The sequence below is a fragment of the Patella vulgata genome, chromosome 6 (genome assembly GCF_932274485.2).
Source record: "Patella vulgata chromosome 6, xgPatVulg1.2, whole genome shotgun sequence".
NCBI classification, from domain to species: Eukaryota; Metazoa; Mollusca; class Gastropoda; family Patellidae; genus Patella; species Patella vulgata.
This window is the reverse complement of record NC_065884.2, coordinates 53,565,191-53,581,036: the sequence shown is the minus strand read 5'-3', so window position 1 is coordinate 53,581,036 and position 15,846 is coordinate 53,565,191. Positions and strand designations below refer to the sequence as shown.

The 15,846-nt window shown below is 36.1% G+C and overlaps 1 protein-coding gene across 2 annotated transcripts in view; it reads right to left on the bottom strand.

Annotated features, from left to right (window-relative positions):
* The window catches only part of LOC126824883 (piwi-like protein 1), a 38,555-nt gene that overhangs the window by 17,554 nt on the left and 5,155 nt on the right, over positions 1-15,846 (bottom strand). For both annotated transcript variants that reach the window (XM_050554303.2, XM_050554304.2), the window contains exons 2-10: positions 14,340-14,480; positions 12,521-12,773; positions 10,305-10,522; positions 9,481-9,605; positions 8,971-9,051; positions 4,992-5,192; positions 3,430-3,541; positions 1,786-1,909; positions 383-500 (exon numbers count right to left, since the gene is read on the bottom strand). In XM_050554303.2, coding sequence (XP_050410260.1) covers positions 383-500; positions 1,786-1,909; positions 3,430-3,541; positions 4,992-5,192; positions 8,971-9,051; positions 9,481-9,605; positions 10,305-10,522; positions 12,521-12,773; positions 14,340-14,432 — 1,325 coding nt within the window. In that variant the 5' untranslated portion in view covers positions 14,433-14,480. The remainder of the gene's footprint in view (positions 1-382; positions 501-1,785; positions 1,910-3,429; positions 3,542-4,991; positions 5,193-8,970; positions 9,052-9,480; positions 9,606-10,304; positions 10,523-12,520; positions 12,774-14,339; positions 14,481-15,846) is intronic.

The window sequence follows — 15,846 nt, the reverse complement described above, 5'->3', positions numbered from 1 at the left end:
TTTTCAAAGTGATCAAAGGCAGTAATCATCGTTAATCTTTGAAAATCAATAGTCTTCTTTGTATCATGACCTTAAACACGGTGTATGAATTTAAAGTCAATCAGATATCAACTTTACCCTCTAGAGCATCCACAATATTCTTCGAATCAAAGTGATCGGAAATTGTTGAAAATCAATAGGCTTCTTTGTCTCATGACCTTAAACAATGTGGCCGTATAAAAAAGAAGGAAATCAGGAGCTTTAACCTTTACAAGAACGGTCAATTTCTGTCCTTACAAAGACACATTTGGGGTCTGAAAGCACCTGGATACTGGCTTAACAGCAAATTAGGAAACAGTCTTCTGGGTGTGGCGATTACTGTTTATTAGTTTTAAAACATTACCTGTTCATGATATTGATAAAATCAATGAGTCTTTTACATCGGCCTTCAGGAGCAATACGAGTGTGTGTAGCTACATCTTTCATCACCTGAAAATCTGCTCTCACATCATCTGACAAGCCTTTAATGAAACAATTAAATATTTTAGAAAGCTTGACAGTACAACACTGTTAGCCGGATATAATTGACTTATGAACCTTGGCCATTTACTAATGAAACTTTTTGTCATCAAATCATACAAGTGATTAAACTGAAAACCAGGTATCATATGATCTTGAGTATTTAGCCCTAATTTCTTTCACATTCATTCAATATCAAATCGCTGATCAGAAATTTGGAACAACACATTTTGGGTTAATTCTTTGAATACGTTCACAACAAGTTTTAAAACACAACAATACAGATGCAAAAGTAAATAATTACTTCAGTGCACTTCTCTGCCTCTCTCAAAATCATTTTATACATTCAAAAATGGTAGTCTTTGACCATCAAAAAATGAAATTCAGCTATGTTCCAGTCGCGATAGATGGTAGACCTGGATAATCGCCTCTTAGATGGAATTCCTTCTGAAACTGCTGCTGGAGGCGGACACGATTGTTTACTGCGGATGACGTGAATGTTGTGTACGATGTCATAATTTATTCAAGAACTGATCTACTTGTATGTTGGGGAAATCTTCTCGTTTGCTATAAATAGTTGGGTTTTTTCTTTGTGCTTGTATCTCCATTATGACAAAACAAACGGTCAGACTGTGTCCTCTGGGTTATTTTACACATGAAACAAGTGTGCAAAGTCCTAATAAGATTGGTGTTGAAAAGTTAGTATCTTAAGACTACTCAACGTCCTTAAATACACATATCTTAACAATGAAATGGGGTTTACATCCTACTGTTCTCCTCCAACTGGGCTAATGAAAAACAAGCATACGCCATACAGTGTGCAATGAGGGAAATTTTGCCCGGGAAGTGACCCTATGGTCTACTCTTATATCAAATTCAATCTGCCAAGGGATCTTTTAAATTCATGCCAATGTATACATAGGACCTGGGTTTTTCGTCCCATCCAAACAAATAGACAGCTGTCCTTGTCAGGTCCTCCGTCCTGTGCCACTGACAATTGCAAGGATCAAACATGCGACCTCCAGGCCAGCGTCTTACTCACTTAACCACAGAGTTATTTCCCTGTGACTATTCAATTATTGGAGCGCTCCAATAATTGAATAGTCACAGGGACATAACTCTGAAAAATATTAATCCGATTTTGACAAAAAGAAATAGGGATCCTTGCTGGCATAATATCAGTTACCTGAAAGGTTCAGAAATATCCAATGAAAACTGTAGTCCCTATTGTGTAGACAAGAAGTGTGGATAGTTTGACGCTAAAATTATTAATCTGAATTATCCTACCTGTTAATGTACATAACTCAGGAAGTAGATAAATATTTTCTGTCTGTCCTCTACGGATGTCTTTCTTTTTAGGTTTAGATACAAGTAATGGTTGTTCCATATCGGTGACGGTCTTCTCATAATTCTACATAAATAAATACATTCAATTCTGTTAATACAAATTTGAAAAATACAATCAGATTAAAATTAAAGATGCATTATTCAAGAGTTAAATCTGCCTATTGCAGGTTTTTCTTTAGGCCTTACATACTTTTTTTACACTATCTGCTTATAGGAGCAGCCATTTTGCCAGGTAGTTTCGGTCCAGTTTTCAATAAATTCGAACTCAACCGTCATTAGGGTGTAACAGTGATACATTATAACATTTATTTAAAATCAGATAAAAATTGTGATCTCTAGAGGGTCCACAATCTAAACACATGATTACAATCAGCGGCCATAATCCAGGATGTTATGGTCTGATATGCGCCAATATCAAAAGCAACCAAGATCTTTGGATTATAATCATACATTTCAAGTTCATCAAAGTCGGATAAAAATTGGGACTTGTAGTGTCCACAACCTTGGTTTGACATACTTTTACAGTATTTGTGTACAAGAACCATGTGTTAGTCCCGAAAAGACCTAGTTTATGTCGAGTGGACGTTAGACCCCATTTCTCTCTCTCTCACAAGGAGTGGCTATTTTGTCCTGCAGTTAGGGTCAGATTTTTAAAAAATTCTAACTCAACCTTCATTGATGTGTTAGGGTGATATATATAAACGTTTTTTTTTAAATCCGATAAAAATTGTGACCTCTAGAGGGACCACAAGCTAAAAACGTGTTTCTTTTTGTACAATCAAGGGCCACACTTCAGGAATTTACGATCCGATATGCACGAATATCAAAAGGAAACAAGATCTTTGGCTTATAAATATGTATTTCAAGTTTCATCAAAATTGGATCAAAATTGTGACCCCTTGGAGGTTCCACAACCTTGATAGACCATATTTTTACACTATTTGCGTATGAGGTGCAGCCATTTTATCTGGCAGTTTTGGTCAGATTTTCACGAAATTCTAACTCAACGACATTACAGTGATATATTTGAGTGTTTTTTTGAATGGGATAATAATTGTGACTTCAAGAGGGATGTAATCAGGGGCCACAACTCAGGAAGTTATGATCCGATATGCGCAAATATCGAAAGGAACCAAGATCTTTGCGTAATAAACATACATTTCAAGTTCATGATTTTTCGAACAATGAGAGGTCATAATCCATGAAGTTACAGTCCGAAACATGCCAACATCGAAAGTAACCAAGATCTTTGGGATATAAGTCTATATTTCAAGTTTCTTCAAAATCGAATAAAAATCGGATGTATAAAAATTCTCATTCAAACAGTTAGAATCAAAGTTAGCGTGTTCCAAAGCATTGACAAATCAAATTGCTTATTACAGCTTTGAAAATCGGTAAATGAAAAATTTTCAAATTGAAATATTAGTCTAGATATAGCAAATGTCATTTTACAATATTTATATCATCAATTTAGCCTGGAAAACATTACAAAATATTTATCTGGGTATGAAAATAAGCATGAAATTGTTGGGAATGTACTGGGCTTCTAAACATTTAATTTCTGATTAAGGGTTTAAAACTTACCTTTTTATAATAGTCTACATACGAGATCTCGTCACCATTGTGTAGTTTGAATTTGTGACTAGGACGTTTTTCCCAATCAATGTCATCAACTCGGTAGGTTTTGTTGTTGTATCTGTAAAATATAGATACACAAAGTTCTGTATCTCAAATTGAAGAAAACATGGTTCCCAGACTACAACCCAATCAGTAAGAAACTAATTAAAGAAATCTGTATGATTATCATATATTATAATTAATTATGAATACATATATATTTGGATTCTTCAATATCAATATCATAGGACACGGTATGTATTACTTAAAAGTTTTTCTGAAATCTTAATAAAACTTAATGCTACATTTCTGTTGATAATCAAAGATACATTATGGAAGATTAAAGAAAGATCTGGCAGCTCTTACTATAATAGTTAAGATAGGTTGCCAGGCAACAAAACATATGCCCATAGCAGCTAATTTGTCCGAGCCCATCAACAAGGGTTGTCGCATATTTTTTTCTTTTGCCAGTAATGAAAACAATTACAAGATGCTAAAATCTGATTCTCAGTAATAACTCATTAACAGAAATCATTAGAATTTGTTTGGCTTCTAATAGTTCTGTCCTACACTAACATTTAGTATATAAAACATTTTATATCAAGGGTAATGATCTGAACCACTGCGTATGAATTTAAAGTCAATCGGATATCAACTTTAGCGTCTAGAGCATCCACAAGATTTTTCAAAATAATCAAGGGCAATAACTCTGGCAATAATTATCGGAAATCAATAGGCTACTTTGTCTCGTGACCTTAAACACTGTGTATAAATTTAAAGTCAATCAGATAATAACTTTGGCCCCTAGCTGAACTGACGGACAGGGGCAACGGCATTTCAATGTGGCCTTATAAAAAAAACCTAGATAATGTAAAGGGAATATGCTGAGAATTTCAGTCAAATTGCTTCACTCTAAGCTGAGAAAACCTTATTTTAAAATCATTGTAGCCTCGGTTGTCATTGTTACCACTGTCACAATAATTAACAAAGTCTCGATTATCCATTTTTGCGGTTAATCCAATGAAAATCAGAGACATAAGATGGCATCAAGAGTTGATTATGGTCTTTTCATATTTATAAATGTCTAATTAATAGTGCATATAACATTTCAGGCCAAAAGAAAGACCTGCAATAGGCCAATTTTGCTCTTGCATAATGCATGTTTAAATGAAATTCGATTTAACGTCCCACTGTTCTGTACTGACTAGGCATATGCCATACATCTATGTGCTATGAGGGATATTTTGCCTGGACTGTGGCACTACAACTTACTCTTATTTTAAATTTCAATTGTCAAGGGTTCTTTTACATGCATGCCAATATGTACACGGGATCCTCTGAAAAACTATACATTGTCCTTTGCCATGCCCTCTGTCTTGCCAGAAAATCCAATTTCCTTGAGGGGCCTCCAGGTTAGCGAGTCAATGTCTTACTTACTGTGCCACACTGACTCTTTTCTGTTATAAAATACCCATCTCTATCAAATTGCTTATTATGATAAAAGTATAAAGAAAAGATCAATTATTTACCTGGTGAGTACAATGGAACCTACTAAAGCTTTAAAGGCTCTGTCATAAAAACTTCCGTGTCCTCTTTGATCATCATATATAGTATACATAATATCTAAGACGGAATCTGTTCTCAGAATTTTATGTGCAATGTCAGCCCCTAACAATATATCATTTTCATACTGCAAGATACTGGTGGCAAAACCTGGCATCACACTTAATCTGTAAAATATTACATCATTTCATTATTATCAAAGAGTCATAGTCATGTAGTATACTATTAGTAGTAGACAACAACCACTTTCCAGGGGCAGAGTGCCGCAAGTTTTATTTCAAATAACAACCATGGAAATAGGTTGCTATCTGACTTACACCTTGACAAAGATAGGCTGCCAGGCAACGAAACATATGCCCACAGCTGTTAAAACGTCCTAGCTGTCGACAAGGGTTATTTGCATATTTATTCTTTTGTAGGTAATGGGGGGTATTTACAAGACAGTTTCATACAGATCAGAGTATAATTTCCATTGTTTGAGGGTTCACAATAAAAGGAAATGAAATGAAAATGAAATAAAATGGGGTTTAACGTACTACTGTTCTGCTCAAACTGGGCTAATGAAAATGGGCATACGCCCTGGACAGCGGCACTACGGCCTATTCCTATATCGAATTCCAACTGTCAAGGGATCTTTTACGTGCACGAGACCTCTGGGTTTTTTTTGTCCCATCCGAACGATTAGACAGCTGTCCTTGTCAGGCCTTCCGTCCTACATCACTGACTTTCTCACCAATGCAGGGATCTACATGTAACACCAAACCTCAATGGTTGGCAAGCCAGAGTCGTATCCACCATGAGCCCCGACAATAAAAGGGTCTACAAACTGAAACAAGGGCCTAAATTCTAGAAGTAATTAACGAAAATTGCTGAAATTCAATAGGTCTCTTCGTTTCACTAATTTAAATGATGCATATAAATCTCATACAGATCAGATGATAATTTATATTGTTAGAGCATTCACAAGGTTCAACAAAGCGAAACAAGGGCCATAATTCTAGAAGTTATAACTGGAAATTGCTGAAATTCTATAAACCTCTTTGTTTCACATATTTAAATAACGCATATAAATTTCATACAGATCATATGATAACTTTTGTCAAGGTTGAAAAAAGTGAAACAAGGGCCATAACTCTAGGAGTAATTGACAGAAATTGCTGCTATTCAATGGGCCTTTTGTTTTGCTCATTTAAATGATGCATATAAATGTCATACAGATTGGATAATAACTTTTGTCGTTAGAGCGTTCACGAAGTTCATCTAAATTCTTCAAAGTGAAACAAGGGCAATAACTCTTGACGTAATTAACGGAAATTGATGAAATTCAATATGCTTCTTTGTTTTACTAATTCAAATGATTAATACAAATTTCATGCAGATTGGCATTAGAGTGTACACAAGGTGCAACAAAGTGAAACAAGGGCCATAACTCCAGAAGAAATGAATGAAAATTATTGAAATTAAATAGGATTCTAAATCTCACTAAATTAAACAACATATATCAATTTTAAAAAGATAGGTCGCCAGACAATGAAACATACGCTCACAGCAGCTAAATCGTCCGAGCTGTCGACAAGGGTTGTCACATATTTATTCTTTTGTAGGTAATTAGGGGAATTTAATAGACAATTTCATACAGATGACATTATAATTTTCGTTGTTTGGGTGTTCACAAGGTTCTAAAGATAGGTTGCCAGGCAATGAAACATACGCCCACAGTGGCATATCAATTTCAAACAGATCCAATGATAACTGTTGTCATTAGAGCGTTCACAAGATTCAACAAAGTGAAACAAGGGCCATAATTCTACATGTAATAAGTGGAAATTGCTGAAATTCAATAGGCTTTATTGTTTTACTAATTGAAATGATGCATATTTATTCTTTTGTAGGTAATTAGGGGAATTTAATAGACAATTTCATACAGATGACATTATAATTTTCGTTGTTTGGGTATCAATTTCAAACAGATCCAATGATAACTGTTGTCATTAGAGCGTTCACAAGATTCAACAAAGTGAAACAAGGGCCATAATTCTACATGTAATAAGTGGAAATTGCTGAATTTCAATAGGCTTCTTTGTTTTACTAATTGAAATGATGCATATAAATTTCATACAGATCGGATAATGACTTTTGTGGTTAGAGCGTTCACAAGGTGCAAAAAAATGAAACAAGGGCCATAACTCCAGAAGAAATTAAATGAAGTTTGTGAAATTAAATAGGCTTCTTCATCTCACTAATGCAAACAACATATATCAATTTCAAAACAATCAGATGATAAATGTAGTCTGTAGAAAGTTCACAAGAAATTGTGGGCGACTGACGGAGCGACAGACAGACGGACGGATGGACGGACGGATGGCCGGACGGACAGGGGTGACGGCAATATTCGACCACATTTCCATGTGGACATATAACAATCAGATGATAATTATCAAATGTAGTCTGTAGAGTGTTCACAAGAAATTGTGGACAACGGACGGACAGATGGATGGGGGCGATGGCTATATACAACCACATTTCCACCCTAACTAAGTCAAATTTGTTTCCATGGAGACACAAAAAATATAAATCCCAGAAATTCCTAAAAAGCAAAAGGCAGAACTACTGTTAAAAGGCTGATGTGTGTACAGCGTTTCAGAAAGATATCTTAAACAGTTTATGAGATATGCTCCGAAAACGAAATCGGAATGGACAGCAGGGTTGTAAAAATCCACTAGCCCGACGCCCGGGGGCTACCAAAAATAACTTACGGGCTAGTGATCTATTTAGCCGTACTAGTCCTGGGCTAGTGCCCTTTCATTGGTTTGTGACTAAAACTAGTGACGATATAGATAAATAAACTGTAAAATATCCCACATTTATTCCTCATATTCCAAGGAAAACTCAATCATAACAATAGATTTTCTGTAGTATTTAGTGTCCCCCTTCAATTCCCTTTTATTCATTCATAATTGACATTTCATTTCTCCATCTTGCACGCTTTGACAGGTCATGTATAAGGTCATGTATAAACCAGTTGAAATCAGGTTGATTTAAAAACAAAAGACTCACTTATACTTTATATTAGATTAGTTCTGACATAAATATTTGAAATCTTACCTTTGTATTTTTTAATACAAGATAATTATGATTATTTAACATGTCGGGTATTTCCAAATAATTTACTACACGTGTTCATTACACACACGCCATGATGAATGGTTCCAGTGACCCGTGTGTCATCAACTTTGACCCTATCGGCACACAGCATGGCACTCGAGTGATAATGTAAACAATTTTACTATCCTGTCTATTTTAATATTATATCAGCACATCGAACTGATTTGTTTCATTTTGAGACTCTTTATTATAGAGTGACCAGGTAAATAAATACGGTAAAACAATTAATTTGTCAATCAGTCGAGGCTATCTCGTGCTTTACAGTAAGTGCTAATAATAACGTAACGTATACAAATCTTCGAGCGGGAATTAAAGCACGTTAATTTACCGTGATATATTATAAATGACATGTGCTATATGAAGTATTTACATATGGTCTTTAGTGAAAGAAAACATTGTTGTTTTTTCTAACCGTTTCACCAGTGCAACCGAAGCGTGACCGGTTAACCGTGTAGCCGTATACATCCTTAATTATTTGGCAATCAAGTCTACGATCTTTATTAAAAACGATAGGTTGGCAGGCAACAAAACATATGCCCAAATATTGAAGATTAAATCTTGTACCTTGTCAAACTATGGACTAGTATATATTAATGCCGGGCTAGTGCCTGACAGTAGACTACTAGCCCTGGGATAGTGGATTCAAAAATTTTTTTATGCCCCTGAGGGACAGACAGACGGACAGATCCCATTTCAATATCCCTCCCTAACTTCGTTTGGCGCAAGATAATAATGTAATGCACACAATCTACAATCAATCCTAAACAATCATGTACTTACTTGTGTTGTGGAATGTCAATTGCTAACTTAGGATTAAAGTAATGACGTCCAATTTCTTTCATCTCAATGGCAGATAGAAGTCTGAAATTGTCAATAAGAACCTGTTAAATGTTCATTGGAGGAACAATTTTGAATGTAAATATATGCCAAGGCAACTCTGAAAATGATTCATGCTATATAAGTCACAAGTGCCTGGACAGCCAAGTTTATCTTCTTTCATGAAGACAACAGTGGTAAGGTTGTTATTATCAAGCCACTTGTACAACTGAATACTACTTAATGATTTATATAATCACATTGCACAAAGCTAGCATTCATTTCAACACAGCTCAATAATATTTCGCTTTAAATGTATTGGGTTATTTGTACACAAATAAGCATCAGATTTTCAAACTAAAATTAATTTTAACAGATATTTTGAGAAATCTTGAACTGCTAATATAATGGAGTTTATACTACAAAGTAATTAGTAATTGGTAGTCCAATATATAAATGTATAATAAAACTGACCTCCTGAATATGATATTAACAACCTGTAGAAATTGTGGACTAGATGGAGGTAATTCATTAGTTAACGTGATAGTAATCTGTATCTTTGTATCATCAAAATTTCTCTTACTGTATACTGTTGTCACCTACAAAATGATCACAAAATGATAGGGTGATGTAACTGAACTGAATCGCTCAGATGTAATAATTATACAATGGGCAATACCGTAGCCAAACAAAATTATGATAACCAGAGAAGGAACTCACATCATGAAAAAAATATTTTCAGGCAACCCTTTACTGAACTTGGCTGTGGAGTTATTAGCATTTTGCGCTAAAGAGATGTTTCGATCCAGATCGAAAATTCTGATTGGACAGTAGTTCTGCAATGGCTTCCAGGGGATGATAAATCAATAAAAGAACAAATCATGGCATTTGCTTTTTTGTCGAATATAATTGGCCTGTGTATAACGGTGCATGGCTCACATGTCTTAGTACAGGAAACTCTAGCCTCTCCACTCATGTCACAGACCCTTTTCTCTGCGGTCATTTTCATGGACTTGAGACCCCTTTCAATATCAAGGTCACCCAGGAATGGTATTTTTTCTCGGAGTAAGAGGCATCCGCTACTGGCGGATGTATAAAAAGGCTATAATCAAAAATGTTCCAAATTTTAAAACTTTTTGACATCTGATTGCAGGCTTTAAAACTGAATAATAGCAATTCAATAAATGTTTCAAAACATTAGCAATAAGTTTATCTTGGAGATAATTCCAAATAATTTATTCATATCCATCATTCCATCAACAATATCTAGTACCTTAAATCAACATTATCCCTATTACCTTTTCTTGTAATTTTCTGGGTAGATATAGAATTCCTCCATCAAAGGCTTTAACTGTGCCTAAAAGTTCTTCATGAGTGAACAGCAATGCAGCCTTTAATTTACGACTGTCAACAGTTGGGTTAAAATCAACTTGATATTGATACAAAGCTACAAACTTTGGTGTCATCTGAAGTTGGAAAAAGTTAGCCAGAAGTTGAATAGGTCGACCTTCAGTTCCTGTAATAGAGAATCCAACATTACTAAAATAAACATAAATTTTTTAGACTCTTACATTATACTAAAGGGGCATTAGGTAAAATTAGATAAAGATCTGACAGTTCTCACTATAATACTTAATTGAGAGCTCACTAACACTGCAATATACGTCCACATACCTACTTTGATTGATATGGTACTTTTTAAAATGAAGAGAATGAGATATGAAATGGCTGTAATATGACAAGAGGCAAAGGAGGCTAGGAACCGAGATCTTTAGGTTATAAATATAAACTTACATTTCAAGTTTCAACAAAATCGGATTAAAATTGTGACCTCTATAGGGTCCACAACTTTGATATACCATATTTTTACGCTATTTGAGAACGAAGGGCGGCCATTTTGTCTGTCAGTTTAGGGCCGATTGTCACGAAATTCGAACTCAGCCGTCCTTAGCTTGTAACGGTGATATAATAATACGTTTTTTTTAAATCGGATAAAAATTATGGGGTCCACAAGCTAAAAACGTGATTTTTCGTACAATCAGGGGCCATAATTCAGGAAGTTACAATCCGATATGCGCGAATATCGAAAGGAACCAAGATCTTTGGATTATAAACTTATATTTCAAGTTTCAACAAAATCAGATAAAAATTGTGATCTCTATAGGGTCCACAACCTTCATATACCATATTTTTACGCTATTTGAGAACGAACGGCTGCCATTTTCGTACAATCAGGGGCCATAATTCAGGAAGTTACGGTCCGATATGAGCGAATATCAAAAGAAACCGAGATCTTTGGGTTATAAACTTACATTTCAAGTTTCAACAAAATGGGATAAAAATTGTGACCTCTTTAGGATCCACAAGCTCAGTGGCCGCGCCAAGGGGGGGCAAAGAATGCCCCCCCATAAATCTGGTCTGCCCTCTGTTTGCCCCCCCAATAATTTTAGAAAATAAAAAAAAGTATTTGTGATACGTTTCGGTAATCAATACCATCTACAGTGAATAAATCCCACATCCCAACTCAGTCATACACTTGCATGTTGTAGAGCATTTCCGACAGTCTATTTTTCAAAATTTTCTTAGTGAGGTCCCCAATGGACTCGCTACTTTGGCGCTCACAAGGGGAATTCATTAATTCGTTGAGGTTCACAAGTCCGTTCGTTTGACATTTTGTTCTCTAGTTGGATATAAACTAGTGATCCGGCGACGAACGGTATCTGGGCAGATCGATTTATCTCGACGATCGGTGCCTGACAGAATACTGTAAGACAGCATTTCCGGCAGTCTATTTTTCAAGATTTTCTGGGGGAGGAGTCCCTACTTTGATGCTCGTGAGTAGGCTTCATCGTGATTCGCAAGTCTGTTCGTTTGACACTTTACCTCATCGATCAGTGCCTGAAATACTGCCAGGCTGCATTTCCGGCAACCTGTTTTTCAAAATTTTCTGGGGGAGGCCCCCTACCCCTAGTTGAAGCTCGTGCCTTTGCCCCCTTAACCTTGGACTTTGCCCCAGCTTTGCCCCTCCAATCACCGATGGCTGGCGCCTCCACTGCACAAGCTAAAAACGTGATTTTTTGTACAAACTGGGGCTATAATCCATTAAGTTTCGATACGATACATGCCAATATCGAAAGCAGCCGAGATTTTGAAGATAAACCTATATTTCAAGTTTCGTCAAAATCGGATAAGAATTGTGACCTGTAGAGTGTCAACAAACAAATTGTGGACGGACGGACAGACGGATGTTCGGACGGACAGGGGCGACGGCATAATACGTCAACATGAAAATGTGGGCGTATAAAAACATTTCAGGCCTAAAGAAAGACATGCAACAAGCTGATTTAGCTTTTGCATAATGCATGTTTTATACAAGCTCTTTTATTAGAATCGGCTAACATCTGGTCTTGATACGGTGTACATGCAACTGTTATTTACTTTAAGGAAGCCCTGTTGGCAACATATATACAAGATATTTCCCTTTTAAGGTAAAGAAGAGGTGCAAACCACTTGCCTTGTTTGTTTGTAACATGTGCCGGTCTTGTTCTTAGATCTTGATAACGGAAATCTGACCTCTTTCTGGGTACTTGACTGGCAGCTCCTGTTCCTAATGCCATACCAGCCATTTGTTCTACAGGTACTCTAGGAATGTCACCAGCCATTCCAGGACGGGGCTCCCTCGCCCCTCCCCTGTAAGCTGCACGACCACTACCACTAGGTGGTGGTCCCCCAGCACCTGCAGGAGGGGGTTGCTGTACTGGTTGTGGCTAGAATCAAAACCATAACAATATTGTCAAAATAAAATATATGGCATTTGTTATTTTTTGTTCTTTGAACAAACATCAAAATATCTTACATTATCTAAATTGATAGACTGAGTCGTCTTGGCAGTCAACAACTGTTGTCACATATTTTTTCTTTTGTCAGTAATGATAACATTTACTACAACACATGGATTATGAGTAATAACCCACGAAGTAATTATCAGAAAACATTAGAATTTGTTTCGATTATTTGTCTCATGACCTTAAACAATTTATATCAACGTTAACCTTTAGAATGTCCACAAGATTTTTCAAAGTGATCAAGGGCCTTTACTTTGGCAGTAATTATCGGAAATCGTTGAAAATGAATAGGATTCTTTGTCTCATGACCTTAAACACTGTGTATAGGTTTAAAGTCAATCAGATATTAACTTTAGCCTCAAAAGCTTCTACAAGACTTTTCAGTAATTATCGAAAATAGTTAAAAATCAATAATAGGCTTCTTTGTCTCATGACCTTAAACAGTGTGTATAAATTTAATGTCAATCGGATATTAACTTCAACCTCTAGAGTGTCCATAAGATATTTCAAAGCAATCAAGGGCCATAACTCTGGCAGTAATTATTGGAAATCATTGAAAATCATTAGGCTTCTGTATCTCATAACCTAAAACACTGTGTATATAACTTTAGCCTCTACAATGTCCACAAGATCTTTCAAAGTGTTCAAGGGCCATAACTCTGGTAGTAATTATTGGAAATCGCTGAAAATCAACCGGTTTTATCGTTGCATGACCTTAAACACTGTGTATAAATTTAAAGTCGATCCGATATCAACTTTAGCCTCTAGAATGTCCACAAGATTTTTCAAAAAGATCAAGGGCCATAACTCTGGCAGTAATTATCGGAAATCGCTGCAAATCAATAGGCTTCTTCGTCTCATGATCTTAAACACTGTGCATAAACTTAAAGTCAATTGAATATTAACTTTAGGCTCTAGAGCGTCCACAGGCAATTTTGGATCCAGGTCTGACGGTGGCGACGACAATATACAATCACATTTCTATGTGCCCGTACAAAAATTGATATCAATGATTTCGTGTTGGGTGGGTTGGCAGCGGGAAGTTGCGATCAACAATGTTTCCATAACCCAAAACCCGAAATATTATTTCTGGTTGACAGGTAACAGTCCTGTTAATTGTCCATTATTTCCGTAGGGCCCCTATACTCACTCGACCAGCTCGATTGACAAACAAGAATCGCAAACCGTGAACCATTAGAAAAACAATCTTCGATTAATTCCCCAAGTATATTCCTGATGAAACAAATTCTGCACTATTCGGAAATACGATCTGCAACAACTTCATTCAGATTACTAATCTAGATTGACAATAACTGCTTAGAACTAAGTATATGATGTCATCTTGTCACTGGGGCCCGGCAGCTACACTGCCTCGGAGCCCGCCGACCTCATGATCCGTCACTGGGTACAATTTTAGTCGTACAGTATGAAGCACATGTTAATACCAGTTTTTATTCCAAGATCAGCTGTCATTATCTATAGTCTTACCTCTGAACCCTGTTCTCCAGGCCTTCTTGAAGTCGCATGGTCTGTAGAACCTCGAGCCCGTCCTCTGGCTCGACCTCTTGTCTTTCCAGACATGTCTTACTTGCTATCAAATTTCAATTTATTCTTTCTGTAGTGTATTCTCTGAAATAAATAATGATTACCAGTAAGCTTCTATTTATATAAATTATTTCAATGGCATTTAGTAATTGAACTGGAATATACAGGTCACAATTCTATAGAATAAAATTACTGAGCAGCGACGTTTCGACTAGGCTTCTCTAGTCATTATCAAGCAATGACAAAAGATAGGTTGCCAGGCAAAGAAACATAAGCCCACAGCAGCTAAATCGTCCGGGCAGTCAACAACTGTTGTCATATATTTTTACTTTTTTTCGGTAATGAAATATTTATAATACATTAAAATCTGATTAAGAGTAACAACTCATTAAGTAATTATCAGAAATTCATTAGAATTTGTTTGGTTTTTGTAAAGTTCTGCCCCATGCTAAAGTTTAGTATACGAAATATTTAATATCATGGATTTAGCTGTTCAAGTTATCGAAATTCATTGAAAATCAATATACATGTACTTGTTTGTCTCAAAACCTTAAACTCTGTGTATCAATCTGAAGTCTATCGGATGATAACTTTAGCCTCTGGACAGTCACAAGATTTTTCAAAGTGATCAAGGGCCATAACTTTGGCAGTAATTATCAGAAATCGTTGAAAATCAATAGGATTCTTCGTCCCATGACCTCAAACACTGTGTATAAATTTGAAGTCAATCAGATATTATCTTTAGCTTCTAGAGCATTCACAAGATATTTTGAAATGATCAAAGGCCATAACTCTAGCAATAATTATCGGAAAGAGCTGAAAATCAATAGGCTTCTTCATCTCATGGCCTTAAACACTGTGTATAAATTTAAAGTCAATCCGATATAAATTTTAGCCTGCTTGTGGATGCCGGACGGACGGATGGGGGCGAGAGAGAGAGAGAGAGAGAGAAATGGGGTTTAACGTCCACTCGACACAAACTAGGTCATTTTGGGACTAACATATGGTTTTTAATTTTATTTCAATAATTCGCTTGCGCGTAGGGGTTTTTAGCAGTGTGAGGAAACCGGAGGACCCGGAGAAAATGCAGAAGGTTGGACAGGCTACCCTACTCCTTGTCACGTACAACTGGGGATTCGAAACCACGCCAGTCGACTCAATGACAGACTTTATGATACAGCGTGCGCATGCTAACCATTCAGCCATCCACACACACACACACACACACACACCCGGATGGGGGCGACGACAATGAAAATAAAATAAGACAAAATATTCATGTACTTCTAATTACATGTCCATACTTAAATGAAATCTAAATTAATTAAGGATTATAAAGTTTAATGCTAATAACAACATTCAATTCAATAGACCACTTTACCTGAAAATTAATACAAATTGATTAATTGGTTAATGGGTAACTTGTTGTGGAGTATATGCAATGATTTGA